The sequence below is a fragment of the Ascochyta rabiei genome, chromosome 8 (assembly GCF_004011695.2).
Source record: "Ascochyta rabiei chromosome 8, complete sequence".
NCBI lineage: Eukaryota > Fungi > Ascomycota > Dothideomycetes > Pleosporales > Didymellaceae > Ascochyta > Ascochyta rabiei.
Genome location: NC_082412.1, coordinates 1,673,294 through 1,699,810, shown reverse-complemented (window position 1 = coordinate 1,699,810; position 26,517 = coordinate 1,673,294). Strand labels below are relative to the sequence as shown.

Here is a 26,517-nt window from a genome sequence, read left to right as displayed (position 1 = left end):
TACACCAAATGAGTCCAATTAGGTATGGCGTGCGTTGCAACACAAGATACTCCTTCGTAGATAAATTGGCCAATGAACTCCTTCTGCACGTCAAACCCACCATCTATCCCAGGGTAGGAATCTTGCATGTGATCCGCAGCCCGGCCTATTCCTGACTCCAGGCAGTAACACGCTCGGAACCATCATTATACCATCAAACAGCCTATGCATGCTTCCGGAATGGATTACAAGGATCCGAGTGGCACGCGTAGCCCTGGCGTGGTCACAGCTGACGGCCAATCATTCACGTACGGCCTACGGATGGCATCAAGCACGCTGTATCCTGTGCGATTACCCACTCACAGCATCCGGTTACTCAAGATTCAACCATCGAACAATTACGACGCCCCCATAGAATGCGAGCTGCACCAACACGAAGTCTCTGGAGCACCCGGGTATCAAGCACTCTCCTACGTATGGGGCGACCCAAACGACGTGGCGGCGGTGACCTGTAATGGGCTCGTTGTTTGCGTTACCAAGAATCTCCGGAACGCCTTGAACAGGATGCGCAATTCTACACATCCAGAGATCATCTGAGCAGACGCATTGTGTTTTAATCAGATCGATGTTGAAGAAAAGAACGTCCATGTACCCCTAATGGGCCGAGTGTATTCTCGAGCTACCAATACGGTCATCCATCTTGGCGAATCAAGCCACGAAGAAGCTGCTTTGACCGAGGCCGCACTAAAAACTATCTCCGACTTCTTTGTCGATTTTGAGACACTTGTTGGTATCGATGAAGACGACACTAAACTCCTATTCCGTCTTGTGGATAAGTTACCGGATCTACCTCCCCTTGGAATATCCCCAGATGTCATCCAGAATTTCTTCGATGCAGCTTTCTTCGAGCGTATATGGTGTGTTCAGGAAATTGTTCTAGCTCGTAAATCAGGTCGTCACTCCACGCAATATATGGCCATATACGAATGTCCTATTACCTCATCATGAAGGTCGCACTGTCCCTACTTGCTGCAATGAGCACGAATCCTGATTTTTTTCAAGGACTTTTAATTAGTTCGAAGGTTATTTGCAACAACGAACTGTCTACTATTCTATTGGAGGAGCGTGATCTGCTGCTCGTCTTGGATGTTTTCAGGGATCATGTTGCTAATGGTTCATAAGATAAATTCTACGGTCTACTAGGCTTAATAGATGATGGTGCCGGGTATGATCCTACGATGATTCAGGTTGATTACTCCAAATCGGCCGCACAGGTGTACCACGATACCGCCGTTGAGATCTCGCAAACGATACAAGATCTTGAATTACTATATCACACTATAAACCCTAAAGATTACTACCCGGACGGTGTGTATTCGTCTTGGATGCCGCGTTGGGACTACAGAGGACGAAACAAAGCGAGTCCTATAAAGATTAGGCGAGTGTTTAGAGCTAGATGTTTAAGAGCGTTGATCAGTTATGATAGCACGTTCGACCCGTGCAGTGCCTCGAAGCATTCGCTTCCGGTGCATGGATCAATATACAGCCGTGCTTCCTGGGTCTCGTCTACAACATGGCCGACAACTCGAAATACCAGGGCAGAAGGCAGCGATAGCCCCAGTTTTTACGACACGTTCTCTGCATTCTGGAAGAGTAGCCAGCCAATTCGATCGAGCTGTTACGATCATGGGGAAATCTTGCTATTGACAGCCTGAACCTTAACGAATGGATACCTTGCACCTGGGGAGCCCTTCGAAAGCGCCACCACTGAGAGAAGGCAACAATACACAGCTGACGTCCTCGACTACGTCCATCACATCGTGAGAATATGTTGTCCCCAATGTCCTGGTGCGCCTTTGAACCAGGCGTACGTCATAGATGCTGATGGCAAAACGTGCGTTGGATCAAGACAACGGTACACTCTTCTACTCAAATTGGATGCGCAGGAAAAAAACCGTGTCAAGTAGATTGCGAGGCGTGTGGTATCGGCCCGTCGTGTATGCTTGAAGGAGATGTGATTGTAGCACTTTTTGGAGGGTCTTCGCCATATGTGCTTCCTCCAAAGGGGGAAGTATTCCTGTTCCTCGGCCCCATTTACATCGATGGGCTTATGGATGGGACATATTTCAGATCAATGCACCATAAAGGAGCATCTGTACAGAAATTCATTATGCTTTAAGGGATTGCTTCAGACTACTGCACAAGAATTTTAAGTAATGAAATATTTCTACAACAAGTAATTTACATCAACCCTTATGACGATGAGCACTCGTACCTTGCCATCCACTTGCCACCCGGCAATCCATCAATCGTAACCGGTCCAGCATCAGCAGCTTGCACCTCGACCAGGATATCCTGATAGTTCCCACTCTGCTCTTCCAGCACGACCTTACCCACACAGCCGAGCTCCGGAAACTTCACCTCACCACTCGTACGCTGCGGTGCTTCGAACTCTATTGTCCATGCGCCGTTGTCATCGACTTGTGTCTTCGCAGAGAAGAGCCCTACATCTGTACTGAATCCCGCATCTGCGATCTTGAGGTCACCGAGCGAAGGCGCAATACGCCATGTCTTGCCTCCCGCGCTCAGCAGCTGGATACCGGCGATGTAAGTCGTCAGTGAGGAAGTGGGACCGGTTGCCCAGCCGTGAGCGTGCGAGATTCGTGCATCGTTGAGGTAGGGCGCATAGTGTAGTTCGCCAGTCGTCGAGTACCCCTCGATGAAAGTCGAGTTCGTCATGCGCGGATCATCCAGCATGAAGCCCCACTGCAGCCTCATGAGCTCGAGACCAGCGGTCGCGTTTTCTGCCAGGAAATGTGTCTGTAACTCAAACCCGGAGATGAAGGGGGAGATGGCATCGTCAGCCTCAGGCGCAGGTGCGCCGTAGGACGTCCATCTTTCTGCAAGAGCTGCGGAAATACGTTCCACTTGTGTGGAGTTGACGGTCAGGTTTGCGACGACGGCCCAGGAGTTGCCGTCTTGGGGCATGAGAGCAGTGGTTTCGTTATCAATGTACATGCCAGCCTCGTCGTTCCAGAGAAGCTCGTTGGCAGAAGACTTGATACGCTCGGCGATGGTAGTCCAGTTTGAAGTGGAGGAGGTGTCATTGAGGGCAGTGGCGAGCTCAATACCGTGATTGATGGTGTAGTAGAGGATGGCATTGGCCTCGATGTTGTGACCACCCATGCCAAAACGCAGCCAGTCAGCCGGTGATGTCACATTCATAAGTCCGGAGGAGTCGATGTAGCTCAGTGACCAAGAGAGGGCAAGCTTCCACTGATCCCAAAGCGACTGGAGGTAGGCAATGTTTCCTGTGTATAGGTAATGATCGGCGACACCAATCAAGGTGTAAAGATGGTACGTGAACGACACTGAATTTGGGAATGGCCGACCGGCATAGGGTAAGCGACCGTTCTCAGCTTGAATATCAAACAGCGATTTTAGCGAGTTCTCGATCGAGATCACGTCGTTTGTAGACACAACCACACCAGGGACAGCGATAGCCATGTCTAAATAACAGTCAGTCTCTAACTGAGCCATCTGTAAAAGAGGGTGTACTCACCACCGGCCCATACAAGTCTGTCACGTTTGGCACCATCTACTAGAGAAGACGTACCATTTGTGATTGTAGTGTTGTAGTACCATGTCACATTTGTTGCGTCTGAAATCGAAGAGTTGATTTGGCGGATATGGATCAGTGCATCGCCGTGGGTGGGATCAATGGTGCAGATCTGGTTTGTGTACGCGCCAGCATACCAGATGCGGTTCAGCAACTCATCTACTCATATGTTAGTGGCCATACTTCATACTAGCTAGAAAATTGTCGACATGCCGTCACAGTGGAAGTACCCAGTGTAGTTGGCGATGGCATCATCTTCCCAATGCGGCATGGCAGTGTAATGTACTTCAGCGCTCGTAACCTCAACCGTGCCAGTCGAGTTGTGCACCAAAGTCAGATATCGGAAGCCACCCCTCTCCTTTTCTCGAGGCGCGGTGTACCGCCCTGGTTTTGTGACATGGAACCAGAGTGTCTCGTCTTTGCCAGCATCGGCGGTCGCGTCAGAGGAGGCATTCGAGACCCATAATGAGCTTTCTGAGAACGTAACGCCGATGTACTGCGACGAGTCGGACACCGACCCAATATTCAACGACACAACGCCTGCAATGTTGATACCGAAGTCGTATGCTGTGGCTGCATCGCCATCGAAGACGGAACTGCCGTTGGAATTCGTCAGGCTCTCAGGACTGCTGACCGATCCATTGGTACTGTGCACGGAGACGGGGTAGAGAGTTCGTGACCTAGGCGCTAAGATGTACTCATCATATGGTATCGCCGTAGAAGATGCAACGAGCACCGCGGTAGAGAGCAGTGAAAGGAACTTCATCTTGGAATTGGATCAAGCAAAGTCTAGGGGTCCGTATCTACTAGAAGCTCCCCCATATATAGCTCATATGCACTGGAGGCTCGTGCGGTAAGATATTTACCTTCTTAAACTGCCGCGCGAAGTGTGTACATGGTCACCGGACAAGAAGCGACCGAAATGACGTTATCAAGGACTTCTTAGCATAACGTCGATCGCAGATTGTGGGGAAGCGGGGAAGGCTTGAGGTCCGACCGGGGTTGATTGGGCGAACACGCACAACCTTGCCGGATCGATGTTAGCAACTTGAATCGAGTTTTCGGCCCGTTCGGGCAGAATTCTCGAGGGACGGTCAAGTATTGTAGCGAACTTACTTGATCATATTTCTATCTAACGCGTGCAGCACTGTCATTCTGGCATACAACGACTACCTGTACGAAAAACCATCTTCGCTGGACCGCCTGTTTGATGTGCGCGTAAGGAGGAGAAAGATCAAGAGCGTGGTCGGATCCCACTGAACATCAATCTCTTGATCCCAATGTACGCAGTAAAACAGATCGGAAAGGCAGTAAGCATGGGAAGACCTGTGCGGGTGGGAGAAGATGTGCAATCAAAAAATGTCTTGTACATGTCGTGTACTACGAGACCGAATACCAAAGGCCATGCCGGACCTAACAAGTGCGCCACCCAATAATGTGCTTATCCAGGTCGAATTCCCAAACGCCTCATTCTCGTCGATATCGTTAAGATCACCTCATAGCTTCCTGTTACTCGCGCAGAACTCAACAGCCATGCCCTTGTCCGCACTACACGCCGAGTTGGGGTTGCTCTTCTTACAGAGGTTCTCCTGTCGTAGGCAGTCAGCTTCTTTTCCCTCATTTCAGTCTCTGTAATGTCTGCATATACCTCATACAAATACGCTTGATCGTCACACCAAGCACCCGCTCCACACTGGAAACTCAACGCATCCTTTGCAGGTCCCATCTGTAAGCCAGCTTCATGACCTGCACAAGCCGTCGTATCACCATTGCGCATGCCATCAGTACGTCCCAGACAGTCTATGAGACTGATATCGTACCATACCGTGCCCGCGGAGACAGCGTATTCAATCTGCACGGGCTTGGAGTAGTCGCCCTCAGTCTTCGACACCTTGAGATTGATACCTGAGCCTTCGGGTGCCGACTCAAAAGGTCGATCGAGCTTGCCACCCGCCGGAATATGGCCGATCTCTGCCAGTGTGTTGCCGACGTGTGGTTCGAAGAAGAGGTCGTAGTCGCAGAAGTTGTATATGGTCAGCGTGTTTGAAGTAGAGTCGGGGCGAGGAAAGAGTGAAAGCTGCGGGATATCGACATTGTCAACCGTCGGCATGGGGGTGTCCGGCAACGGCCAGTGGATCTTCCATGGGCAGGTCGCAGGGATAACCCAGGATTCTACGCGGGCAAGAACAGAGTCGACGGCGTCAGAGATCTTATCTGCAACCTCGTCGGTCTTGTTTTTGATCGAGTCAATAACGTCGTCAACGCCTCGAGTGAGGTGAATGCCGCGAGGCTGGTGGAAATGGTGGTGTCCATGGCGTGTTGCAGTGGCGGCGACTGCGGAAGAAAGTAGTAAGATATGTGGATGCATACTGATAATTGCTTTGCACGCAAGATAGAGTGGGGTTCCAAATGTTTGGTGTATTGCACTTCAAGGCAGTGTAAGGATCGCACGGCGACGATGTGAAACCGCAAGTTCACAGGGAAAAGAATGACTCAAAGAGTGAGTGAATACCAAGATAAAAGCAACAGCCCGAGCCGTCACATCCACCCGTCTTATACATAGTCTGTCTACCATCTGTTTGGCGGTATTCTGCTGATGGAGGGACAGCTGGGGGCTAGGTCAGCTTGCTCTGAAACAGGGCTTAGGTATCCGAAGTCCGAACTGCAGGTACGCAGCATCGTCGCGCCTGGTTCGTCGAGTAGTACACCGACCAATCGACAAGCTCCGGCACCCACAACAACGTGCGACTAGCAACGGGCGATTAGCAACGGGATGAGCTGGTTGCCGCCTCGTAGCTTGGACTTGGTGGGAAGTGGGCTCGAGATGCTGATTGGGTGGGATGTTGATGAGCGCTAAGCGAATGAGATGATATGGAATTTGCAAACCTTGAAGTTGCAGGATACATGACGTGGAGAAGAGTGCAATTTCCACTATCTTAGCCTGTGGAGGGGATATGCCCGTCAGCAGCTGCCACGCAAGACGTGTGGTGTTGGTGTAAATAAGTACAGCTGAACGTCGTGTACGCATGTGGCTGCGCTGACCAGTCTAGCTGTCAACTCCTTTTGATGTCAGCAAAGTTCAAACAAGCATGCCCTCCATGAGTTTATTCGCTGCAGTGGGGGTGTTTGACGCTGAGAAGGCGTTGAGTCGAGTTTGACGTGGGCGTCGCAAGGTATCAAACCTCCTACCAGTTGCATCGCCACTCTCATGACGATTCGAAACCCGCCAGCGGTGGAGTCCAGCGCTTCAGTTCTCGGAGTTGTGTCGCTCCTCAGCCTTACGACAGATCGGCTCGAGTGTATGTTTTGACCGGGGACCATCGTGTTCCGCCCCTGCCTCCTGGTGTCCATCGACTAGTTCGACCAGGTCCGCATACAGCTTGTTCAGTTTCACAGCCACCACTCCTTCTTCCTGGTTACTCGCATAATTGGCGCCAACGACCTGCGGATTCACGCAGTCCTCGTACCAGCGCTGCATCTGCTCAGTGATGGTGAATTGATTGGCGTCGAGATCATTTGACAGCTTCAGGAAGTCTCCGCGATAGATCGAAAGCTCAATAGGAATGACAGCAGTAGTTGTGTCTGAAGTAGTATTTCCTTTCCGCAAGTGTGGGCGACCGGATCGCTCCACCTCAAGGTCTGCTTGCAGGTCTTTGCATAACTTCTTGAGTGACTGCGCTTCGGCAACAGCTTCGTTGCGCTCCTGCTTCATCCTTCGCTCAGAAGTGGTGCGCAGCTGTTGATGGTGGGTGGCGGCCTTCGCTTTCTCCTCTTGTTTACCTGCAGCATCCTTTGCGTTGCGAACCTTCTTTCCTGCACCCTTCAACCTGTTCTTCTGCCCGGCAATCTCGTTCTGAAGCGCGACTATCTTGTTTTCCGCGACACTAAGGCTCTCGCGCAGGGTTCTGTTCTTGACTCGATAATGATCCGTCGCGCTCTCCAGCAGATTGAGGCGACCTATGATGTCTGTCGGAAGATCGGCACCGACTATGGCGTTTCGGTAGACGCGTCGCTCAAGGTCTTCGTAAGCTTTGGAATGTTTTTCTGCTCCAGCTTTCCAACTGTCACGCTCTCGTAGGAGGGATTTGATGGTATCTTCGGCATACGTGTCGACATGCATACCGAACGGTAGGCCTGTATCGGCCACCGGGCCACCGATGAGCTCATCATTTATGAGGCTCGCTCCACCAGTCTCATCATCGTACAGTGTTGTATCGGCTGTCGAGACGCTTGCTACTGGACAGAATTTGGGAGTGAGGGATGGCTCTAGTTCTGCGGCAGTGTCTAGCTCGCAGGCGAAAAGGACATCGAGATCGACACTCATCTGCAGCACATCAGTGACTGAAATACGCTTGAAGGGCACGATTCTTACTCTATAAGTGGTTGCTGAAAAAAAGTTTATGAACGCAAGTGGCGGTTCGTAGGTGTTGTTTGTGTCGTCAGCGAAAGTGGAAAGTGCAAGTGAGACGGAGGCGAGCGCAAGCGCACGTGCGCGGTGAAGGTGAAGACAATGATGGCAGGAGCAACTATTCGAATTCGATCCTACACACGCGGTGAGACCGATGATATGGAGTAGCTGCGGCCATATCCCCGTCGCGCAGATCAAACACATTTGCTGCTCAAGCACGTTTAATCCTTTCACAAGTATTAGGGCGCGGCTTCTACATAACGCCCGAAGGTAGTCTTGAGCGACAGTATGGATATCAAGCAGACAAGGCTTGACTGGGAGAAAGACCATGTAAAAGAAATGACGACAATGTTCACTTGATTTCCAAGCTAATAGGAACAGAGACCACGCGAGACTCGTGAGCGTCCAAAGCTGTAAGTAGGTACTGACCAGCAAGTAGCCTAATAGAGGGTAATTAGGAACCCACAACCATCCCGTGACAGCACGATAGTTCCAATTCGCTATTTGTGCACGCAAAATGTCATCTTGAAGTCTACTGCAGGGTTCTTCTAAATCCTACAGCGCTCACGTCTTCTGCGTCTAGTGCATTTAATCACTTATAGCTAAGTGAGACAGAGCCTACGCACCAACCTGGTGATTGTGTCTCCACTTTTTGCAGACGATGAAAATGACGGGAGAGGTGGGAAGTCTTCAGCATGAGTTTGCTTCTGGTCTAGTAAGCATTCAGATGCAAGCTAGACGGACAAATGGTGTGATACTTACTGGATGTGACATGTTTTTAGATTCAGTCGGAGGCTGCTGGCTATCTTTGTCCACTGCAGCGTTGTGGACTGTGTTGCCCACGATCTTGACTGCGGCAGGATTCAGAGTGTGCTTAGAAACGGAAACTTCATTTGTAGCTTTTCGACCAAAGCCTTACCCTGATTCAACGGGGCAAAATTTCTCGTCTGTCCATCCGATGAGTCCAGCATTTCCATGATCCTTCTCGCGGGATCGAGCGACTTTTCGAGGTCTTCGAACAGACCATGGGTTTGAAAATCTTCCTCATATTGCAGTTGCTGCTCAGAATCTAGCACCATCTTTTTCTGCGCAGTCAGTTCTCTAAGCAACTGAGCGCGTGTACTCGCAAGGTCTTGAGTGTCCTCGCATTCCCCACCTCCATTCGCGCGAGCTTGCATTTGTCGCGGCCAAGACAGGCTCTCAGAACGACTAGGTAGCTTTTACAAAAAAGCTTGACCATAAAGCTCATGGCAGTAATCTGACTTTTATCTAGTGATTTCGAGTAGAGGCTGCTGAGCTCATCGGCGAGTACTTCCATAGATGCGTCGTCAAGTGTCAAGTAAGAGTCAGGAACTCTTCTTTTATCTGCAGGGCGAGTTCCTAGCCTCCAAGCCCAAATTTGAGGTTGCTGTCGAACTTGAGCAGAAGTATCAATGATGCCATGCCCTGATGAGAGAGGGCTTTCGGTACAAAAGGGCTTGATTTAGGATCTGTGGTCGAATCTTTGCGCGTCGGACCATTCTGGCAATCCAAACAATTGAGGGCCGCCTCATATGCAAGACTAAGACTGTAGATAAAGTGCCAACTTTTTCGTTTTGGGAGACTGGAATGGAATGGAAGCTTGGGATCACCCACAGTCTTTGTAAGAGGCAAAAAGGTTGCAAAGTAGTTGATTGGATAGGTGGGCCGCAGATGTTTCTGCAAGATGCTCTGTGTGGTAGTGAAAGATCCAGAGGGGTACTGCTGCCCGTGACTCGCGAGGTGAGCAGCGCGTTACTTCACTTGACCATTCGAAAGCCGATGAAGGGACGTAGTTGGTTGAGGAACTCATTCTCAGCTCGACTTCGCTGCGTCCAGACTCTTCTATCTCCTTCCCTGGTCACCACGAGTTCACTCTCCATCGTCGTTGCGCAGCGTTCTCCAGTACTCAATAAGTCAGGTTGCTCATTTCCCTCAGCCATGAACCCACTCGCAACGTCCTTCACGTTTCCCAAGGCCAGCGCCAGCGCCAGCGCCAGAAGTAAGCTTCGTAAAAACCTCACGTGAACTTTACTGACGTACGTGTAGCTGATCCTGAACCCCGTGATTCGTCGCGAGAAACTTCCACCAAAGATACAAGGGCAGCAATAAATAGTCCAGCGAGTGCGATCCAAGTCAACGAAGTCGATCGACTATCGGCCTACGTAGATGGCATATCCGTGACAGAGAACCACTCCGCCTCTTCCTCTTACATCCCCGCACACGAAGAGGAGCAGATCAGCCCACTCTCCCGCAAGAGACTGCAAACCCAACTGCAGACTACCGCCAAAGAACTGGTAACGCTGCGACATGCCAACCTAGCCCTAACCCAGCGTCTCTATGACTTGTAGCGAGAAACACCAGATGAGCATGGCCACCAGAAAGCAGCTCGCGGAGCGACAGGCTTATTTGCGCGATCTGAGTGTGCAGATTGCGAAGCTGCAGCCACCTCTCCAGTTTGCGATGAAGAGGGGCAGACAGAAGGGAAAGGGGAGAAAGGGTCAGCAGACAGGGGGCATTGATGAGGCTTGAGAGGAAAGGTAGAAGGGGAGGGGCAGGGGAAGAAGCAAGCATGCGGCGAGTAGGTTGGTTGCAGATTGGCTGACTTCGGTGCGATTCAAGATACAGGCAGAAGACTTGCTCGTCATCCATTTCAGGCGTTGGACCGAGTCGAGTTGAAGAGGACAGCGACGTTGTGAGGAGGCTCATGTCGACGGACGCTAGCGCTTGCCGCACCTCATGTAGATGCAACTCGAGATGATAACGTCTGCGTAGCGAAAATGTGTACACATCTGTACACATGTTCGATCTATTCTTACACATCAAACAACTTCGACTCCAAAAACTACGAGTGTCGCGCCAAAACCTCGGCGACCTTCTCTCGTACACCCTGCTTGCCCTCGTACTTCTCGAGCAGACTCGCAAGAGCGTCATCAGCCTTCTTGCCGCTCATTTCGCTCAAAATCTCCTCCTCCCTTGGCAACCCAATCCACGCATGCGGGTACTCGTTGTAATCCGCACCTGTGATCAGGGGCAGCTGCTCGCCATTCTTCTTGCCGACGAAGAAGGCGTGAACGTCCTTCATGTTGACATCGCCGAGAGTGTTTGGTTGCCAGTTCGGGCGCTCTTTCTTTCTCTCAATCAGCTTTGCGGTCACACCCTCAACGAAGTCGGGGTGCGCCATGAACGACGAGGCGATATCGTACTCCTTCTGGAAGGTCTGGGCGATGGACCACTGGCGACCGGTTCGCATCTGCTCGAGAGTAACAGCGACCGAGGTGGGGGAGCGGGTCTCGATAGTTTCGATGGTCTTCTTGGCCCATGTGCTGAGGGGCTTGGATGCTTTCTCATCGTTGGCGACTTCCTGGAGAGAAGTGAGAATGGCCTTGATGTTCGGCTGGTCGACGTGGAAGACGCGGTCAACAACTCTGCGGAGCTCACCAGAGATGGCGGGCTTGTCAGCGGGAAGACCGGTGCTGTACTCTTCGATGGTGGCGTTGATGATCTTGAAGCGGTCGTTCAATTCCATGTAGTCGGGGAATTGAAGCTCGGCAAGACGCGACTCCAGTTGCTGCAGGGTGGAGGAGTGGACGTAGTGGGTTGCGACGCCGTGGTAGAAGGCATCGACGCCTCTCAACTGCTCAGAGGTGAGGGCAAGGTATGTTCCAAGAGCACCTTCCATGCGCGGCAGGAAGAAGGATGCGCCAACGTCCGGGAAGAAGCCAATTGTCGTCTCAGGCATGGCGAAGAGGGTGTTCTCGGTTGCAATCCTGAAGGGTGCGTGGACGGACAGGCCGACACCCCCACCCATGGTGATACCGTCCATGAAGGCGATGTAGGGCTTTGTGTACGTCGCGATCAGGTGGTCCAGCTTGTATTCCAGTCCAAAGTAGTCCGAGCTCTTTTGCTGTCCTTCAGCGCCTGTCTTGTTCCACTGTGCGAGCGCTGCGACGTCTCCTCCTGCACAGAAGGCACGGCCTGAGCCCTTGATGATGACTACACCGGCCAGTTCCGACTTGGCCCACTCCTGCAGCCTAGGGATGATCTTGCGCGCCATGGAGCCGTTCAGGGAGTTGAGCTTCTTCGGTCGGTTGAGCTCGATGCTGCGCACGCCGTAGTTGTTGGTGAAGATGACATCGTCGGGGTCGTCATCCTTCTGGGGGTTGATCAGGTCCTCGGTCGGTGTTGAGTACTGCATGGTGTTAGGCATCGATCGAGGCGACGAAGTACGAGATGAGGGCCATACCATCCTCGTGCCGGTCCTCCAAGCAGGATTTGTAATCCTTGCGCGCAAAGGCATGACGGTTACTGTCCGTGTCCGTGAGGCCCAGCTCAGCGGCGTGGGGGTCTTTCGTGCTAATGTGCAGAGAGACATGTGTGTGTGTGTGTGATTTGGAAGGGGCCGCGGGAGGATGATGCAACTTTTCGAGCGCTCGATCGCCGACAGGAACCTCGGGTATCCGCAAACGTGTCGAGTGGGTGAGGGCCGGAGGTAGGCGAGTCGTCCGGCGGTAGATCAGATGAGCAGCCAATGCAAAGGAGCGACGGGTAATGCACTCGATCAGCAGATTCAGTCAATTCGATCTCCTCTCCACAGCAAACGTCGTCGCGATGGAGCTCGCGCGGCGAGCTTGACGGACTAGGCTCAAAGCGGCAAGGCGACTAAAAGTCCATCGACATTCGACACTCGACGCTCCCTCTCTGCCAATCGCCTCTCATTCATTCTTCTTGTCTTATTACCGGCGTCAGCGCTTTTTAATAACACAATGTCGAGCTTCTCGCGACTCTTCCAGCGCACTGCGCGCAGTGCCTTCCAGTACCAGCGCGGCGTCAACCCCGTCCAGAATGCTCTCGGAGCGCAGGGCACTGGCAGGTGGATGAACGGCGTCAGGAACTACGCTGCCTTCACCCGTGACAAGCCCCACGTCAACATTGGTATGCACTGCATCTCCTCTGCTCTGTCCGTCCCACTCTAACACAATGCAGGTACCATTGGCCACGTCGATCACGGAAAGGTAAAAGCGCCTCCTTTGCCCCCGAGTACATCCGCCACGGACACACGCTGATGGCCTGCAGACAACCCTCACAGCCGCCATCACCAAGCGCCAGGCCGAGAAGGGCTACGCCAAGTTCCTCGAGTACGGTGCCATCGACAAGGCGCCTGAGGAGCGCAAGCGTGGTATCACCATCTCCACCGCCCACATCGAGTACCAGACCGACAACCGCCACTATGCCCACGTCGACTGCCCCGGTCACGCCGATTACATCAAGAACATGATCACAGGTGCCGCCAATATGGACGGTGCCATCATCGTCGTCGCTGCCTCCGACGGTCAGATGTGCGTATACCTTGAATCAACCAGAATACGTGAGCTTGACTGACACAAGCACAGGCCCCAGACCCGTGAGCACTTGCTCCTCGCCCGCCAGGTCGGTGTCCAGAAGATTGTTGTCTTCGTCAACAAGGTCGATGCCGTCGAGGACCCCGAGATGTTGGAGCTCGTCGAGATGGAGATGCGCGAACTCCTTTCCAGCTACGGTTTCGAGGGCGACGAGACACCCATCGTCATGGGTTCTGCCCTGTGCTCTCTCGAGGGCCGCAGGCCCGAGATTGGTGAAACCAAGATCGATGAGCTCCTCGAGGCTGTCGACAGCTGGATCCCTACCCCTACCCGTGAGACCGAGAAGCCCTTCCTCATGGCCATTGAGGACGTTTTCTCCATTGCCGGCCGTGGTACCGTCGTCTCTGGACGTGTCGAGCGTGGTATCCTGAAGCGCGACCAGGAAGTCGAGCTTGTCGGTAAGGGCACCGCGCCCATCAAGACCAAGGTCACCGACATCGAGACCTTCAAGAAGTCCTGCGAGGAGTCGCGTGCCGGTGACAACTCCGGTCTCCTCCTCCGTGGTGTTAAGCGTGAGGACGTCCGTCGTGGTATGGTTGTCTCCGTTCCCGGACAGGTCAAGGCGCACAGGAAGTTCCTCGTCTCCATGTACGTCCTCAGTAAGGAGGAGGGTGGTCGCCACACTGGCTTCGGCGACAACTACAGGCCGCAGATGTTCATCCGAACTGCTGACGAGTCCTGCGCGCTCACATGGCCCGAGGGCACCGAGGACGCTTCCTCCAAGCTTGTCATGCCCGGTGACAACGTCGAGATGGTCTGCGAGCTCCACCAGCCCCACGTTCTTGAGCAGGGTCAGCGCTTCAACATGCGTGAGGGTGGCCGCACTGTTGCCACTGGTCTTGTCACCCGTGTCATCAGTTAGGTGTCTGGTTCGAAGAGAGGCGAAATGAAGAAGAAGCATGGCGAGGGACGATAATACCCAATGTAAGATCAGGGAGGTTTCTTGTACATTATTTGTGTAACTCCCGCTCTCCGCTTCAATGCTTGTGATTCATCATGTACTTTAGCACGGCAACGGAATCTAGACGAGGGCGTTTGCATTGACGATTGACGAGGTGGGAAAAGAATGTTATGATATCGTGAGGTGTTTGATGCTCGTACTTTCTCTTCAGTGGTCGTGATTCACCTGACCTCGCCAGACAGATGGCAGATCCTCGTGCCAAGGCCGCTCAAGTGTACACGCGCTCGATGCAGGTCGGAAGGCGATCCCGGGTGCACGAGCCTCGAGCCACTGTGTGGGGAAGACAGAGTCAAGACTGAGTCTCGCGTCATGTTGGTGCTGGCGAAAGCCAACGGCTCTTCGGCTGGCGACGCTGGCCTCGGCCAATCACGACACGTTGACTTCCACAATGCGCCATGTATGTGGCCGATAGTCAAGAGCGCATGCTTCTTTCACTCAGCCTTCACACGCAGTATTCGCTTCCGTCCACCCACAACTCACCTCCGTGATTCGGACATACTATGCGATACGTCACATCAACATTCACAGCATGCATATCCCCGAACGCGATGTCCTCAACCCAGTCGGCCCATCTGTGAGCGAGGACGAGTGGCCTGAGTTTGTCCTGAGCGATGCATCCGTCGTGTACGAAAGCAATGGGAAGCCTGCCAACCTGCTGCTGGCGTATTCAGACGTTCCTCTGAGAGTGCAAGGCCGACTCCAGGCACCCCCGCGCGGACACACAGACTGCCGTACGTCTTTCGCGCCTCAGATTGACCATTCCCTGACCATGTTGCAGTAGTCAAGAAGCCGTACAAACCTACCGACATCGCAGTGCGCAACGTCACACGATATGCCTACGCCGAACTCCCAGACCAAACCTTTCTTATCTGGGCATTGGGCGAGGCAGGCTGGTTCGAGATCCAGCCTGCGCCGCAGTACAAGGCTATATACGACGACATGCTACAGGCCGTGCAACTCTTGTACTTTGTTACCGACATCTACAACGAGCCGAGAAAGAGGGGCGGTGGGCCGGGCGCTTCGTTGATTTATCAAGAGGTGAGAAGGCATGGCTGTGGAACGAGCATGCTGGTGTATCTGGCTGAATGGTGCTGATCGTGCACAGTACGCCGAGGACGACCGTTTCCCTTGCACTGATCCAGCAGAGGCAGAACGGATTTTCTACAAGCATCGCAACTTTCTGCTGATGAGCTTTCTAACGCGGACAAACAACATTGGGTGGAGCAACACTCCCTTGTATCAGACTATGAGACGACAGTTTCCCGTACGTTCGTCTAGACGAGATCAACGTGACATGCTGATGCTACGCAGAAAGACTTCGAGACGTGTAAAGCGCGGCACGAAGGCCGCTTTACCGATATCAAGGCTGAAAGGGTTTCTCGTTCGACGAGGACGTCTCCCGCGCCAGCAACTACAGCGAGGCCGACATCAGAGAGAGCACAGCCCAGTAAAGGCAAGAGAAGTGTTGCCAAAATGGATGAACCACCCAAGAAGGATGACAACTGGTGGGAGGCGTCTGTATTGTTCGAGTTCATGCAGAAAGCTGTGAACCAGCGTGTGATTAGGGCAGGCCGCAACAGCATAACGGTCGAGCGAGTCGCTCAATTGATCGTCAAGCGCTACGAAATCGACAACGTGGAAACCGCGCGAAACGTGCTTTTAGTACATGCGCAGAATCTGTGTTATTTAATGGATCACCCCAGACGGCAGAGTATTCGCTTCTTCGCAGCTGAGCCGATCTATGGCGAATTGGCACCAGGCCCCAGCTTGTCCGCGGCAGAGCAAAGAAGAGCACAAGGCGTGGAGCTAAGACCGCGAAAAGACCATGGTACGCTCAGAGGCGAGGACAGCGAATCGTCAGACACGTCCGACGAGGAGGACGATATGTTATCAACGCCTGTGCGCCGGCTACCAGGACGAAGCAAAAAAGGCACACTGTCTGTGCTACGACCGAAGAGCGGTAAGTTTTCAGGTAAAGGGAAGAGCGTGAATAGAGGGGGCAAAGGAAAGACGAAACCACCAATACCAGTCTCCTCCTCCTCCTCCTCCTCCTCCTCCCCCTCCCCCTCCTCCTCACAAGAAGACACGACGGCCATCAACACGCCCACATGCGCATTATCCCCGGGCCCTGCGAAACGGAAACTCGATACAGCAGAGGGGAAGACAGAAGGCAAACGCCAACGCGCGCACAGCTCCCCCACAGCCCCATCTTCACCCCCAACCTCGGAGGACGAAACAGCTCAAGCCGGAACAGCGGACTCTCTGCCCCTCCGCCACCACCCAGGAACCACCCAAGCCGGCTCGAGATCAACGCAGCCCATGCTACCCGCCATTGTCTCTACACCGCTCCCCACGTACGAGTCCAACGGGCCGCGCGACTCGTGGATATGCTCGTTCGATGGGTGCGCGCAGAAGATCTACGGATGCAGCAAGGAGATGGGGCGCCAGCTGATCACCGAGCACCTGGAGGACCACACCAAGGGGCGGGAGAAGGTGGTGGGGATCCTGTGGCGGGAGCAGGATAAGCTGCATCTGCCTGTTGAGTAAGCAGCAGCCGTGTGGAGAGAGGTGACGTGGGTGCGTGAAGCTGACATGTCGCAGTAATCTAATCAAGAGAATCCGCGAGATGAGCGAGGCGACGACGCCGCTGTTTCCTGGGCTGGATACGGGCAAGGGCTTGCTGGGGGCTGTTCAGCGGTCGGCGTGATCGGATACAGATTCATCTACCTCTACCTCTACCTCTACACTTTGTGCTGAATCCGGCCTGCCCTTGCCTATCCGGGGTAGTGTACGAATGGACGGGTATTACCCATTCAACATTTATAATACCAACACTCTAGCTCGAGAACCCCCTGCACCCTTGCTCTTCTTCTTCTTCTTCTTCTTCTTCTTCTTCTTCTTCTTCTTCTCCTTCTTCTTCTCCTTCTTCTTCTTCTCCTTCTTCTTCTCCTTCTTCTCCTTCCGGCTGGAACGGGGAAGACGTGGACGGTGGGTCAGCGTCGAACGGAGTGATTCTCCGCGTCAAAGTGCACGTCGGCAGCGCGTTGGAACGGCTCGCTGAATTTTGAGTCGACTTTGGCGGCCCTCGGCTCGTGCGTGCTGGAATGGAGGAGGGGGTTCCCGTTTGATTCGTGTGAGGTGAGAGTGTGTGGATGACCTGCGAGTGTGTGTGAAAGCTGTGCAAGAAGGGGGGTGTTAGTGGGCTCGCTGCGTGGGGAAGGGGGGGGGAAGTAACGTGATCACGCGCGTATCGAGATGGGAGTTGAACTTTTGTATTTGCCATGCAAGATGAATGTTTCCTGCGTGTGCTTGGTGGTTTACACGCTGATGGTTTTGAAAACACTGCGATACGTTAGTGATGATGCCCTTCCCATCATGGCGACATACGCACCCGAATCCTGACCCGCCGGTCGCCATGATGGTCCCCGGAATCTGCGGGTGCCAGTGGGCCTCCTTGATCTGATCCATGTAGTGCACAAACAGCAGCTGGGGCGGCACGTCCTGCACGCCGGCCGTGTCTCTGCTCTCCTCGTCGTCGAGCTCTACGGCCAAGTCCCAGAGTGTCAGGGTGTTGTCGCCGGCGCAGACAGCGACGATGCTGTCGTCTGTGGGATGCCACTCGACGGATGTGATCTGCTCCTTGTGGAAGGTGAAGTTTGCGACGGGCGCGTGTTTGGAAGACGCGTCCATGGAGGTGGTGGGCTTCCACTGGCGCAGGTCCCAGACGGCCCATTCCCCGTCGTCGGCGCCCGTAGCCAGCAGGTGGGCGGTCTGGTGCGACCAGGAGAGGACGTTGACGTCGGTGTTGGAGACCTGGACGCTGACGGCGGCCTTTCGCGACTTGGAGCGGGCGTCCCAGATCTTGACGCAGCCGTCGTTGGAGGCCGAGGCAAAGACGTGCTTCTCGGTGGGCGACCACTGCAGCTCCTCGACGGTGCCCTTGTGGCCGGTGAAGGGGGTTGTGTCGGTGACGAAGCCGCCGCCCTGGGTGCGAGTGGTTGTGAAGATGTTGCCTGCGACGTCGCCGGTGAGCAGCTTGCCTTCGGGGACGAGGGGCGACCAGTCGAGCGCGTAGCCCTCGTTGGCCTTGTGGGCGCGGATGGTGCAGACGGGCTTGTTCTGTGTCGGGGTGATTGTGGTGCCGGGGGTGTCGAAGGAGGTGAGGTGCGGAGTGACGTCGTGGATGAGGACCTGGCCCGACTCCATCATGGCGGCCGTGAGGGTGGTGGGGGGTCGGGCCGAGGTGGCCTGGGGCGACTGGTGGGCGCGTATGCGGTTGGTGCAGCTGTTCAGCGGTATCGACTTGGTCTCGAGGATGGGGTCTGAAGCGTCGTCGTCGTCGTCGTCATCGTCGTCGTCGTCGGCGTCGGCGTCGTCCTTTTCCATGCGCGACAGGCTGCTCATCTTCATGACCATGATCTGGTTCTCCTTGTCTCTCCCCTGGGCGGCCTGAGTGCCGGCAACGGCGTAGATGGTGGCGGGGTACGTCTTGCGGTCTGCGCCGAGGCTGTCGGGGAGGATGTCGCACGACAGACACGGCCAGGGGGCGTCGAGGGTGTGCAGCATCTCGTACGTGGACAGGTCGGGGGCGAGCGTCTCGCCGGCGGAGAGCTTGTGGCGGCCGGGGATGAAGGTGTCCTGGTCGACGTCCATGGCGTCTGTCCGGCGGTCAGTGAGTTGGATTGCACGGCGACACGGCGACACGGCTGCACCTACGCTGGCGCTCCTCGGCCTCGCGCTCGTCGTCTGGACGGCCGTCGACACCGGCCTCGAGGATCTCGTCTTCGCTCTCGAACTCGTCCTCGAACTCGTCCTCGAAGTCGAGGCCGTCGTCGGTGGCATCGACGTCCATGGGCCGCTCGCCGTTCTTGATGGCGTCGGCCGCCTGGGCTGCGTCGGCGTCGGCGGGTCGCTTGGCCATGGTTGTGTGGCGGGCGTGGCGGGCGTGGCGGGCGTGGCGGGCGTGGCGGACGTGGCGGTCGTGACGGGGGCCGGGCGTGGCGGGCGTGACGGGGGACGGGCGCAGCGGGCGTGCCTGTATGTGTGTGAAGGAAAGAATCGCTCGTCACCGTCGCCAACAGGCCAAAAGGCCAAAAAGTCGAAAGCGCTGGCGGGGCAACTTTTTCTGGCCGTGCGCGGCCGACCGCCGCATCGCAGGGCTCCACTCGGCGCGCTGGACGTAATTAAGCGCCCACGCCCAGCGCCCAGCGACGTCAGCGCAGAGGGCAGCGCGCAGACGCAGAGCCTCCTATCCTGCCCAGTGCCGCCGCCGCTCCCTGCACGGCCTCCCTCGCGTCCGAGCCGGCCGGTGTGAGTGGCGCGCGACAACAGACCAGCGCACTGCCAAGTTCCAACAGCCACTGCCCCCGTGCCCGCCCTCCCTCTCTGCCCCCTCACCGCTCCCCGCCGCGACGCGTGAAGTGCCCCTTGACGAGCAGACGCAGCCGCAGACGACGCGGGCCGCCCGCCTGCACCACCGCCCTCGCCTATTCGCCCGCACCCGCCCAGCCCGCCCGGGTGAGCAGCACACGCCCGCGCCCGCGCCCGCGCCCGCGACCACAACACCGCCGCCGCCCGCTGCACCGCTGCACCGCCGCCATGGACGCCCCGCCCGAGCAGCAGCAGCCCGTCGCCGACGCCCAGGACGCGCAGAAACACGCGGAGCACACGCTCGACGTCGACGCCGACGCCAGCAGCAGCACCGTCACCGCCAACCCCGTCTCGCCGCCGCCGCACTTCCACCCCAGCAACGCCAGCAGCAACGGCTACACCCCCGACCCCCCGCGGCCCTCGACCTCGTACTCGGACACGGGCTACCAGTACCCCCACCATGGCGCCCGCTTCAACTCGTCCGACGCAGACACCCCGCCGCGCCACCCCTACCACGACGGCACCAAGGAGACACACATGGCCCACCCGCACTCGCGCCCCTCGTCGCAGATGGGCCGCTACTCCACCTCGGACGCCGGCGCCCGCTCCAACTCGTACCAGGACCAGAACGCCCGCGGCGCGCAGCCCGCCCAGGAGCCCGCCAAGAACTCCAGCGTCGTCATCAAGGTCGGCATGGTCGGCGACGCCCAGATCGGCAAGACCAGTCTGATGGTCAAGTACGTCGAGGGCAGCTGGGACGAAGACTACATCCAGACCTTGGGTACCTACTCTGCACCCTGCATCCTGCACCACCCCCACTCGCTGACCACCTACACAGGCGTCAACTTTATGGAAAAGACAATCTCCATTCGAAACACGGAAATCACCTTCTCCATCTGGGACCTGGGCGGCCAGCGCGAGTTCGTCAACATGTTGCCGCTCGTCTGCAACGACGCCGTCGCCATCCTCTTCATGTTCGACCTGACGCGCAAGAGCACACTCAATTCCATCAAGGAATGGTACCGCCAGGGCCGAGGCTTCAACAAGACTGCCATTCCCTTTCTCGTCGGCACAAAGTACGACCACTTTGTCAACTTCCCCCGCGAGGAGCAGGAGGAGATCTCCAACCAGGTACCCCCTCGTCTTCCGACTGCCACACGCACCCACTTACCCACCACAGGCCAAGCGCTTCGCCCGCGCCATGAAGGCCAGCCTCATCTTCAGCAGCACAAGTCACAGTATCAACGTGCAGAAGGCGGGTCGAATCTCTCCAGAACGACAGGTCGAAGCTGACGTCCACAGATCTTCAAGATTGTCCTGTCCAAGGCATTCGACCTCAAGTGCACCATCCCGGAGATAGAAAACGTCGGCGAGCCTCTCCTCCTCTACCAGGCCGTCTAGCCGCCGCCGCCGCCGCCGCCGCCGCCTTCTTCTCGGAGCGAATGATTTTGATGATTTTCTTGCGTGGGATTGCATATCTCGGCGACTGGAGCAATGTGCCACGGGCAGAGTGCTGGTTTTACAAAATGGCGTTGGTCTGGCTTGGGCTGCACATTCGATTCGCTGCGACGGGTCTGGAACCATTCACAATCAGGAGCGTCGAGAGCTCCTTGTACCGCACCGCACCGCGCGTTGCGGCTGCTTTCGTGCCGGCGCCGGCGCATGGCTCGCCTAGCCTGGGCCCTCTGGCAACAACGTACTGTAGTGTCTTATCAAAGTTTGGGAATCCTGCAGATCCCCGGTCCGTCCCGTGCATGCTGGTGTCGACCCGTCTTGGGGCAGGTGTACGCGTGACGTAAGAATAGGCGAGTCGGCCGCGACAAAAAGTTCCGACCTCGCGGCCTCACCACCAACACCAACGCTCGACACCGACACAAACACAAGCACAAACACAAACATTCACAGACAACCGCAAGACGGCTACCAACCCTCGTCGAAGACTTCCATACCCGTTCAAAATTGCAACTCCCGCGCCTGCCACGTTGACGCCGCGACCTATTCCACCGCCATGGCCGTCCCCCCCGTAGCCCTCCCAGGCCAGCTGCTCGGCAGCGCAGACAAATACCTCCCAGGCCCAGGCACGCACATGCACGACTCACAGATCTACGCCTCGATAGCCGGGCCCGTCATCACATCCGCAACCCCCAAAACCACACAAACCAAGCCCTCGCCGCTCCTCTCGATACAACGCCCCTCCACCTCCACCGACCCAGGCATCCTGGGCACCGGCTCAGGCGGCGGCGGCACCATCCTGCCCGAAGTCAACTCCATCGTGCTCGCCCTCATCACGCGCCTGGGGCCCCGCTTCGCCACGTGCGAAATCCTCGTCATCGACAACGTCGTCTGCCGCGAGTCGTTCCAGGGCCAGATCCGGCGCGAGGACATACGCGCCACGGAGAAGGACAAGATCAAGATGGAGGAGAGCTTCCGCGTCGGTGATTTGATCAGGGGCACTGTCATTAGTCTGGGCGATCAGAGCAACTACTACGTCAGCACGAGCGAGAACGAATTTGGTGTTGTCATGGCAAGGAGCGAGGAGGGGCGCCTTATGTATCCGGTTAGCTGGAAGGAGTTTCGGGATCCTGTCACCGGGAGGGGGGAGAGTAGGAAGGCTGCTAAGCCGTTTTGAGAAGATTCAAAGCATTGCGCGGGGCGGTGCAGCGGTGGCGGAGGTGGTGGTGTTGCCGTGAAGATAACCCAGAGCGTAAAACTCACATCATAGCACCAAGGTCCTCAAAGCCAAGGAAACGCATCACTCAATCACTTCAACTGATCTGTCGATGGGCGAACAAAGTCCCTTGATACCAGGAACACAGGCCTCACAGGCAAGGGGAAAGGGAGGGAGGAGAGTCGGTCGCGTGGTGCATGTATGTATACAACACAACCCTGTTTTCTGGGCAGAGAAGCTATCAAGCGCTGGTTCGCGTGTGCAGGCTGGGCTGGTGGGTAGGTAGGTCGGTATCTACTGATGCTGGGGTGGTTGGAGTGCGGGTGAAGTTCGGGTGTGGAAGTGGGTGTAGAAGTTGCAAGTCCTCTCCCGACTTCTCCGGGGTTCGACTAGAGAGGAATCCAGCCGGGGAGTTGTTGTGCCTCGGGAAGCCCGTTCTTGGTGATAGCGGTGCCCTGTAACAGCAGCACGGTGTAGTCACGTTCCTCCGCCGGTGGCGCATGTCTTGCGGGTTGTCATCCCGTTAGTAGACGTCTTCCTCTGTCCTGTCTTCCTTCCACATCTTCATCCTGGTTCGCTCGCTGTCTGTGTGTAGCTCGTCGACAGTGTCTGTGTGCATATGATCCCCGCGCTTCGCCAACATTTGCACGGTCTTGTTCGATGAATGGAAATGCGCCGAAACGATTGATCTTGTGACCACGATGAAGCAGCTATTCCATTGGTATCAGAAGCCGCTCTCCCGTTGCCGCGCCAAAAAAAAAAAATGTGCCTGGCGGTGGCTGATGATAAATGTGGGGTGAGCTGTCGATGGATGGAGTACTCCAAGGGAGCGAGAATACCTTTTTCTGTACAGAAACAGATGCCGACTGATGAACTGGCTGATCAAATCGCCCGTACTTTGGCGCATAGGTAGCGACGCAAGCCGAAATCTCGGCAGCCATCGAGAACATCGCCCTCCTAGCTGAAAGTCCTCCACCCTTCTGCCCAACGACTCGTCCTCGGAGAGTAAGCAGCATGACGGTGAGTCTTGCAGTCTTGTCCCTACGTCCCGTCATGTACAGACCGGCGTCAAGAGGCGGTTGGAAGGTAGAAGTTGCAAATCCACGGTCAATCTTGCGACTGGTGCTTAGAAGCAGAGATTGGGGTTTGGTTCGTGCGGGTCCAGGGCTTCCGACGCCTTTTGACCTTCCACAGTGCCGATGACCTGTCCAACGGAGACACCTAGGTTTTCATGGACGCCATCGCGCGTCAAGTGATTGTAGAAATCGTCGGGCACAATTCCGCGTCATCCCCGGCCAGTTGGGATCCAACCAAGCATCGTTTCTGTCGCAGTCAGCAAGGTACATGTACTTTTTACTTTGCTAATGTGGAGGAATGCTGATGTCCCAAACTCCTTCCCCTGCCCAGCGCCTTCGTAGAGAGGCTCTTCGTTCTCTGGCGCTTCTGTTCCCCGAGACTGATTACACAAGTGGGCTTGCAAGCTTCCTGCGCCCTTCTCACGCGACCCCAGTTCACCCGCTGCGGGCATCTCAAAATGGAGGACCGCCAGTCGCAGAAGCTTTCTTCCTGGCACGACCGTTTGATTACACCGAGGCAAATTCCTGGCGAAGCAACGCCTCAACCCTTTATCCAGTGGTGTTTCGATCGTCAGAACGGCGTGCAGTGGTACGCATTTTTTGTGGCGATCCTGCTCCTCGTGTGGACCCTGATACTTGGACTTGTGCAAAGCGGTGCAAGCCTCGTGCAGACCTATGCCGCTTTCAACCCCAGGGCTCAACGTCAAGTCGGCTAGGACATGATCGTGGTACTTGTGCGTGCGCTTTTTGCCGTACTTTGGGGATGTCTGGACTTGATCGTTCCTTTCGCTCTGGTCTCCAACTTCACAGGTCCGTAGGCTGATCGATACTTCTCTCTTCGGATGTAGGAGCAAATGAAAGAACATCAAAGCTTTATATCTATCTGTACGTCGATGCAAAGAAGGGGAATATCGCAAGACGATGCAAGCTCGTTGAGTTTGCCACGTCAATTGTTTGCCGTGTTTCTGATATAAGCGGCATTCTCCCGTGTCAAAGAGCTGTTCTGAGATCCAGCTGGCGAGATCTCTAAGAAGTAAGAAACGTTGTCGGTGACTCGCATACGGTCACAAAGTAACCGGCGGACTTTGTGAGTATAAGTGAGCACAGTGTCGACGATATTGGCTTGATCATCTTCCTGATATGTAACACGTTCGACAAGTAAGCACAATCAGCACACGTTGATGTTCACTGTCGCTCGAATAGTTGAACCGAACCGTACGCAAGTCTACCCCCACGTGTCGTGCAACAACTTACCCCGCATCACTAACTCACTATCCAGGCAGCCGGCGAGCCACAATCCGTAATTAATCGAGTGGATCAACAAGTTGGTGTGCTGCAAGCCAGGCGCGAACCCTGCGATGTCGCGATATTGTTCCATCGGCATCAGGCGAGCTGTCGATAAGCCAAAAATTGTGTCTGGCTGAGGATTTTCCCTAGCTCTTCACATCATGGCGACCAACACAGTTGCACTCGACACCAACAGCACCGACTCACCGGCTCAGTCGCAGTATCCTCGGGAACCCCTTCAGCTGAAGGGCGTGTTAGACAGTTATAAATCGTTCGATGTGACCCCCGTGATTGGTCGCGAATTCATCCATGTCAACTTGAAAGACTGGCTTGAAGCACCAAACTCGGACGAGCTGATTCGCGATCTTGCCATCACAAGTATGTCAGCTCTACCTCCAGTCAGCCAATCTTGGTCCTGATCGCACCCGCAGTTTCTCAACGTGGTGTTGTTTTCTTCCGCAAGCAGGATGATCTGAACAACGATCTCCAGAAGCAACTCGCACAACGCCTGGGTGAGCTCTCAGGCAAGCCCGAATCATCCAAACTACACATTCACCCTGTGAACAACGCCGGTCGTCGTCTTGGTAGCAGTGACAACGAAATCAGCGTTGTCAGCTCTGAACAGGCAAAGGAAATTTGCAAAAACAAGTTTCTGAACTTTGCAGACCGCACGCAGACCGCCAAGGGAGGATGGCACAGCGACATCACGTTCGAGAAAATCCCCAGTGACTATGCGCTTCTGAGGCTGACCGAGCTGCCCAAGACTGGTGGAGGTGAGTTCGGATCATTCAATCATGCGACCACTGGCTGACGTCGTTGGTAGACACCCTTTGGGCTTCAGGGTATGAGTTGTACGACCGCCTTTCGCCGCCCTACCAAAAGTTCTTCGAGGGCCTCACTGCCACATGCGCACAGCCCGGATTTAATCTCGCGGCGAAGGAGAATGGTTTCAATCTATACGACAAGCCTCGAGGCTCGCCAGAAAATGTAGGCAGCGAACTGATCGCCGAGCATCCTGTCGTTCGAACAAACCCTGTCACAGGCTGGAAGTCAATCTTCGCCGTTGGACAACACGTTCAGCAGATCAACGGGCTGACCAAGGAAGAGAGTCGGACAGCCTTGGACTGGTTCGTGCAGCTGATCGTAGAGAACCACGACCTGCAAGTCCGCCATAGGTGGCAGAATGAGAACGATCTGGCCATCTGGGACAACAGAAGTGTGTATCACACTGCAACCTTTGACTACGAGAGGCAGGGTCCGAGAACCGGACAGCGAGCAGTGAGCTTGGGTGAGAAGCCGTATCTTGACCCGAACAGTAAATCTCGTCGCGAGGATCTTGGCCTCAATGACGAGGAGACGTCGTAGATCGAGACGAGTAGTGAAGCTGCTTCGAACATGCAAATGTGCAATGAGTACACCGTGCTTGTCGATGAGCCTAGTCGTGATGTCTGTGATGAAGGAGAAACGCGTCGCGTCTCGACACGCTCCCAGCGACTAGCGTCGATTACGTCACGGTCGACTACCAGCAGTTGTTACTCTCGACACTCACAGCTCAGTTAATCCGCTATCGGACCCAAGGAGAACCACACCATATGCTGCTGTTCGCAATCATTCTAAATCATTCTCAGCTCTTGACACGTTCGCATACGGTCATCAGCTTTTCCGCCCTTCTGATTGGCTGCTGTTGACGACATCTGTATCAGGCTCGCGACATCCCAGAAGACAACAA

At 55.2% G+C, this 26,517-nt stretch overlaps 11 protein-coding genes across 13 annotated transcripts, besides 11 other annotated features; 6 read left to right on the top strand and 5 right to left on the bottom strand.

Annotated features, from left to right (window-relative positions):
- Nucleotides 1-2,232: 2,232 nt before the first annotated feature.
- On the bottom strand, nt 2,233-4,364 carry EKO05_0005521 (uncharacterized protein; the record flags this gene model as incomplete). Its single annotated transcript, XM_059636619.1, has 3 exons — nt 2,233-3,488; nt 3,542-3,757; nt 3,812-4,364. The coding sequence occupies 3 exons, from the start codon at nt 4,362-4,364 to the stop codon at nt 2,233-2,235; spliced, it is 2,025 nt and encodes a 674-aa protein (XP_059492602.1).
- Nucleotides 4,365-5,039: 675 nt separating this feature from the next.
- On the bottom strand, nt 5,040-5,966 carry EKO05_0005520 (uncharacterized protein; the record flags this gene model as incomplete). Of its 2 annotated transcripts, XM_038940117.2 has the most annotated exons (2): nt 5,040-5,187; nt 5,247-5,966. In XM_038940117.2, the coding sequence occupies 2 exons, from the start codon at nt 5,964-5,966 to the stop codon at nt 5,095-5,097; spliced, it is 813 nt and encodes a 270-aa protein (XP_038798533.1). The 2 variants fall into 2 exon arrangements, with proteins under 2 accessions (XP_038798533.1, XP_059492601.1); XM_059636618.1 differs by having other exon boundaries at nt 5,040-5,966.
- Nucleotides 5,967-6,845: 879 nt separating this feature from the next.
- Nucleotides 6,846-8,336, bottom strand: EKO05_0005519 (Trafficking protein particle complex subunit 31; the record flags this gene model as incomplete). The annotated part of the gene is made up of 1 exon (XM_038940026.2): nt 6,846-8,336. One exon carries the CDS (start codon nt 8,334-8,336, stop codon nt 6,846-6,848), a length of 1,491 nt encoding a protein of 496 aa, XP_038798532.2.
- A 1,629-nt stretch (nt 8,337-9,965) lies between these two features.
- On the top strand, nt 9,966-10,375 carry EKO05_0005518 (uncharacterized protein; the record flags this gene model as incomplete). The annotated part of the gene is made up of 2 exons (XM_038940081.2): nt 9,966-10,026; nt 10,074-10,375. 2 exons carry the CDS (start codon nt 9,966-9,968, stop codon nt 10,373-10,375), a joined length of 363 nt encoding a protein of 120 aa, XP_038798531.2.
- Nucleotides 10,376-10,869: 494 nt separating this feature from the next.
- On the bottom strand, nt 10,870-12,399 carry EKO05_0005517 (3-hydroxyisobutyryl-CoA hydrolase; the record flags this gene model as incomplete). The annotated part of the gene is made up of 2 exons (XM_038940152.1): nt 10,870-12,216; nt 12,271-12,399. 2 exons carry the CDS (start codon nt 12,397-12,399, stop codon nt 10,870-10,872), a joined length of 1,476 nt encoding a protein of 491 aa, XP_038798530.1.
- Nucleotides 12,400-12,694: 295 nt separating this feature from the next.
- Nucleotides 12,695-12,741: a tandem repeat.
- A 49-nt stretch (nt 12,742-12,790) lies between these two features.
- On the top strand, nt 12,791-14,288 carry EKO05_0005516 (translation elongation factor Tu; the record flags this gene model as incomplete). Its single annotated transcript, XM_038940061.1, has 4 exons — nt 12,791-12,959; nt 13,011-13,039; nt 13,101-13,363; nt 13,418-14,288. 4 exons carry the CDS (start codon nt 12,791-12,793, stop codon nt 14,286-14,288), a joined length of 1,332 nt encoding a protein of 443 aa, XP_038798529.1.
- A 628-nt stretch (nt 14,289-14,916) lies between these two features.
- EKO05_0005515 (uncharacterized protein) lies at nt 14,917-17,094 on the top strand (the record flags this gene model as incomplete). 2 transcript variants are annotated; one of them, XM_038940236.2, is made up of 5 exons in its annotated part: nt 14,917-15,118; nt 15,166-15,425; nt 15,493-15,651; nt 15,699-16,930; nt 16,989-17,094. In XM_038940236.2, 5 exons carry the CDS (start codon nt 14,917-14,919, stop codon nt 17,092-17,094), a joined length of 1,959 nt encoding a protein of 652 aa, XP_038798528.2. The 2 variants fall into 2 exon arrangements, with proteins under 2 accessions (XP_038798528.2, XP_059492600.1); XM_059636617.1 differs by having other exon boundaries at nt 15,169-15,425; nt 15,699-17,094.
- Nucleotides 16,418-16,462: a tandem repeat.
- Nucleotides 17,095-17,251: 157 nt separating the features above from the next.
- Nucleotides 17,252-17,349: a tandem repeat.
- Nucleotides 17,350-17,704: 355 nt separating this feature from the next.
- Nucleotides 17,705-19,308, bottom strand: EKO05_0005514 (Ribosome assembly protein rrb1; the record flags this gene model as incomplete). The annotated part of the gene is made up of 3 exons (XM_038940161.2): nt 17,705-17,729; nt 17,779-19,045; nt 19,104-19,308. 3 exons carry the CDS (start codon nt 19,306-19,308, stop codon nt 17,705-17,707), a joined length of 1,497 nt encoding a protein of 498 aa, XP_038798527.2.
- Nucleotides 18,716-18,764: a tandem repeat.
- Nucleotides 19,112-19,204: a tandem repeat.
- Nucleotides 19,261-19,294: a tandem repeat.
- A 265-nt stretch (nt 19,309-19,573) lies between the features above and the next one.
- Nucleotides 19,574-19,627: a tandem repeat.
- A 289-nt stretch (nt 19,628-19,916) lies between these two features.
- Nucleotides 19,917-19,942: a tandem repeat.
- Nucleotides 19,943-19,985: 43 nt separating this feature from the next.
- EKO05_0005513 (Ras GTPase tem1) lies at nt 19,986-21,158 on the top strand (the record flags this gene model as incomplete). The annotated part of the gene is made up of 4 exons (XM_059636616.1): nt 19,986-20,538; nt 20,596-20,888; nt 20,938-21,012; nt 21,060-21,158. The coding sequence occupies 4 exons, from the start codon at nt 19,986-19,988 to the stop codon at nt 21,156-21,158; spliced, it is 1,020 nt and encodes a 339-aa protein (XP_059492599.1).
- Nucleotides 21,158-21,184: a tandem repeat.
- Nucleotides 21,185-21,604: 420 nt separating this feature from the next.
- Nucleotides 21,605-21,655: a tandem repeat.
- Nucleotides 21,656-21,765: 110 nt separating this feature from the next.
- EKO05_0005512 (exosome 3'->5 exonuclease subunit ski4 (Csl4)) lies at nt 21,766-22,386 on the top strand (the record flags this gene model as incomplete). Its single annotated transcript, XM_059636615.1, has 1 exon — nt 21,766-22,386. The coding sequence occupies one exon, from the start codon at nt 21,766-21,768 to the stop codon at nt 22,384-22,386; it is 621 nt and encodes a 206-aa protein (XP_059492598.1).
- Nucleotides 22,387-22,404: 18 nt separating this feature from the next.
- Nucleotides 22,405-22,444: a tandem repeat.
- Nucleotides 22,445-24,949: 2,505 nt separating this feature from the next.
- On the top strand, nt 24,950-26,153 carry EKO05_0005511 (uncharacterized protein; the record flags this gene model as incomplete). The annotated part of the gene is made up of 3 exons (XM_038940194.1): nt 24,950-25,166; nt 25,220-25,561; nt 25,612-26,153. The coding sequence occupies 3 exons, from the start codon at nt 24,950-24,952 to the stop codon at nt 26,151-26,153; spliced, it is 1,101 nt and encodes a 366-aa protein (XP_038798525.1).
- Between the last annotated feature and the right edge of the window lie 364 nt (nt 26,154-26,517).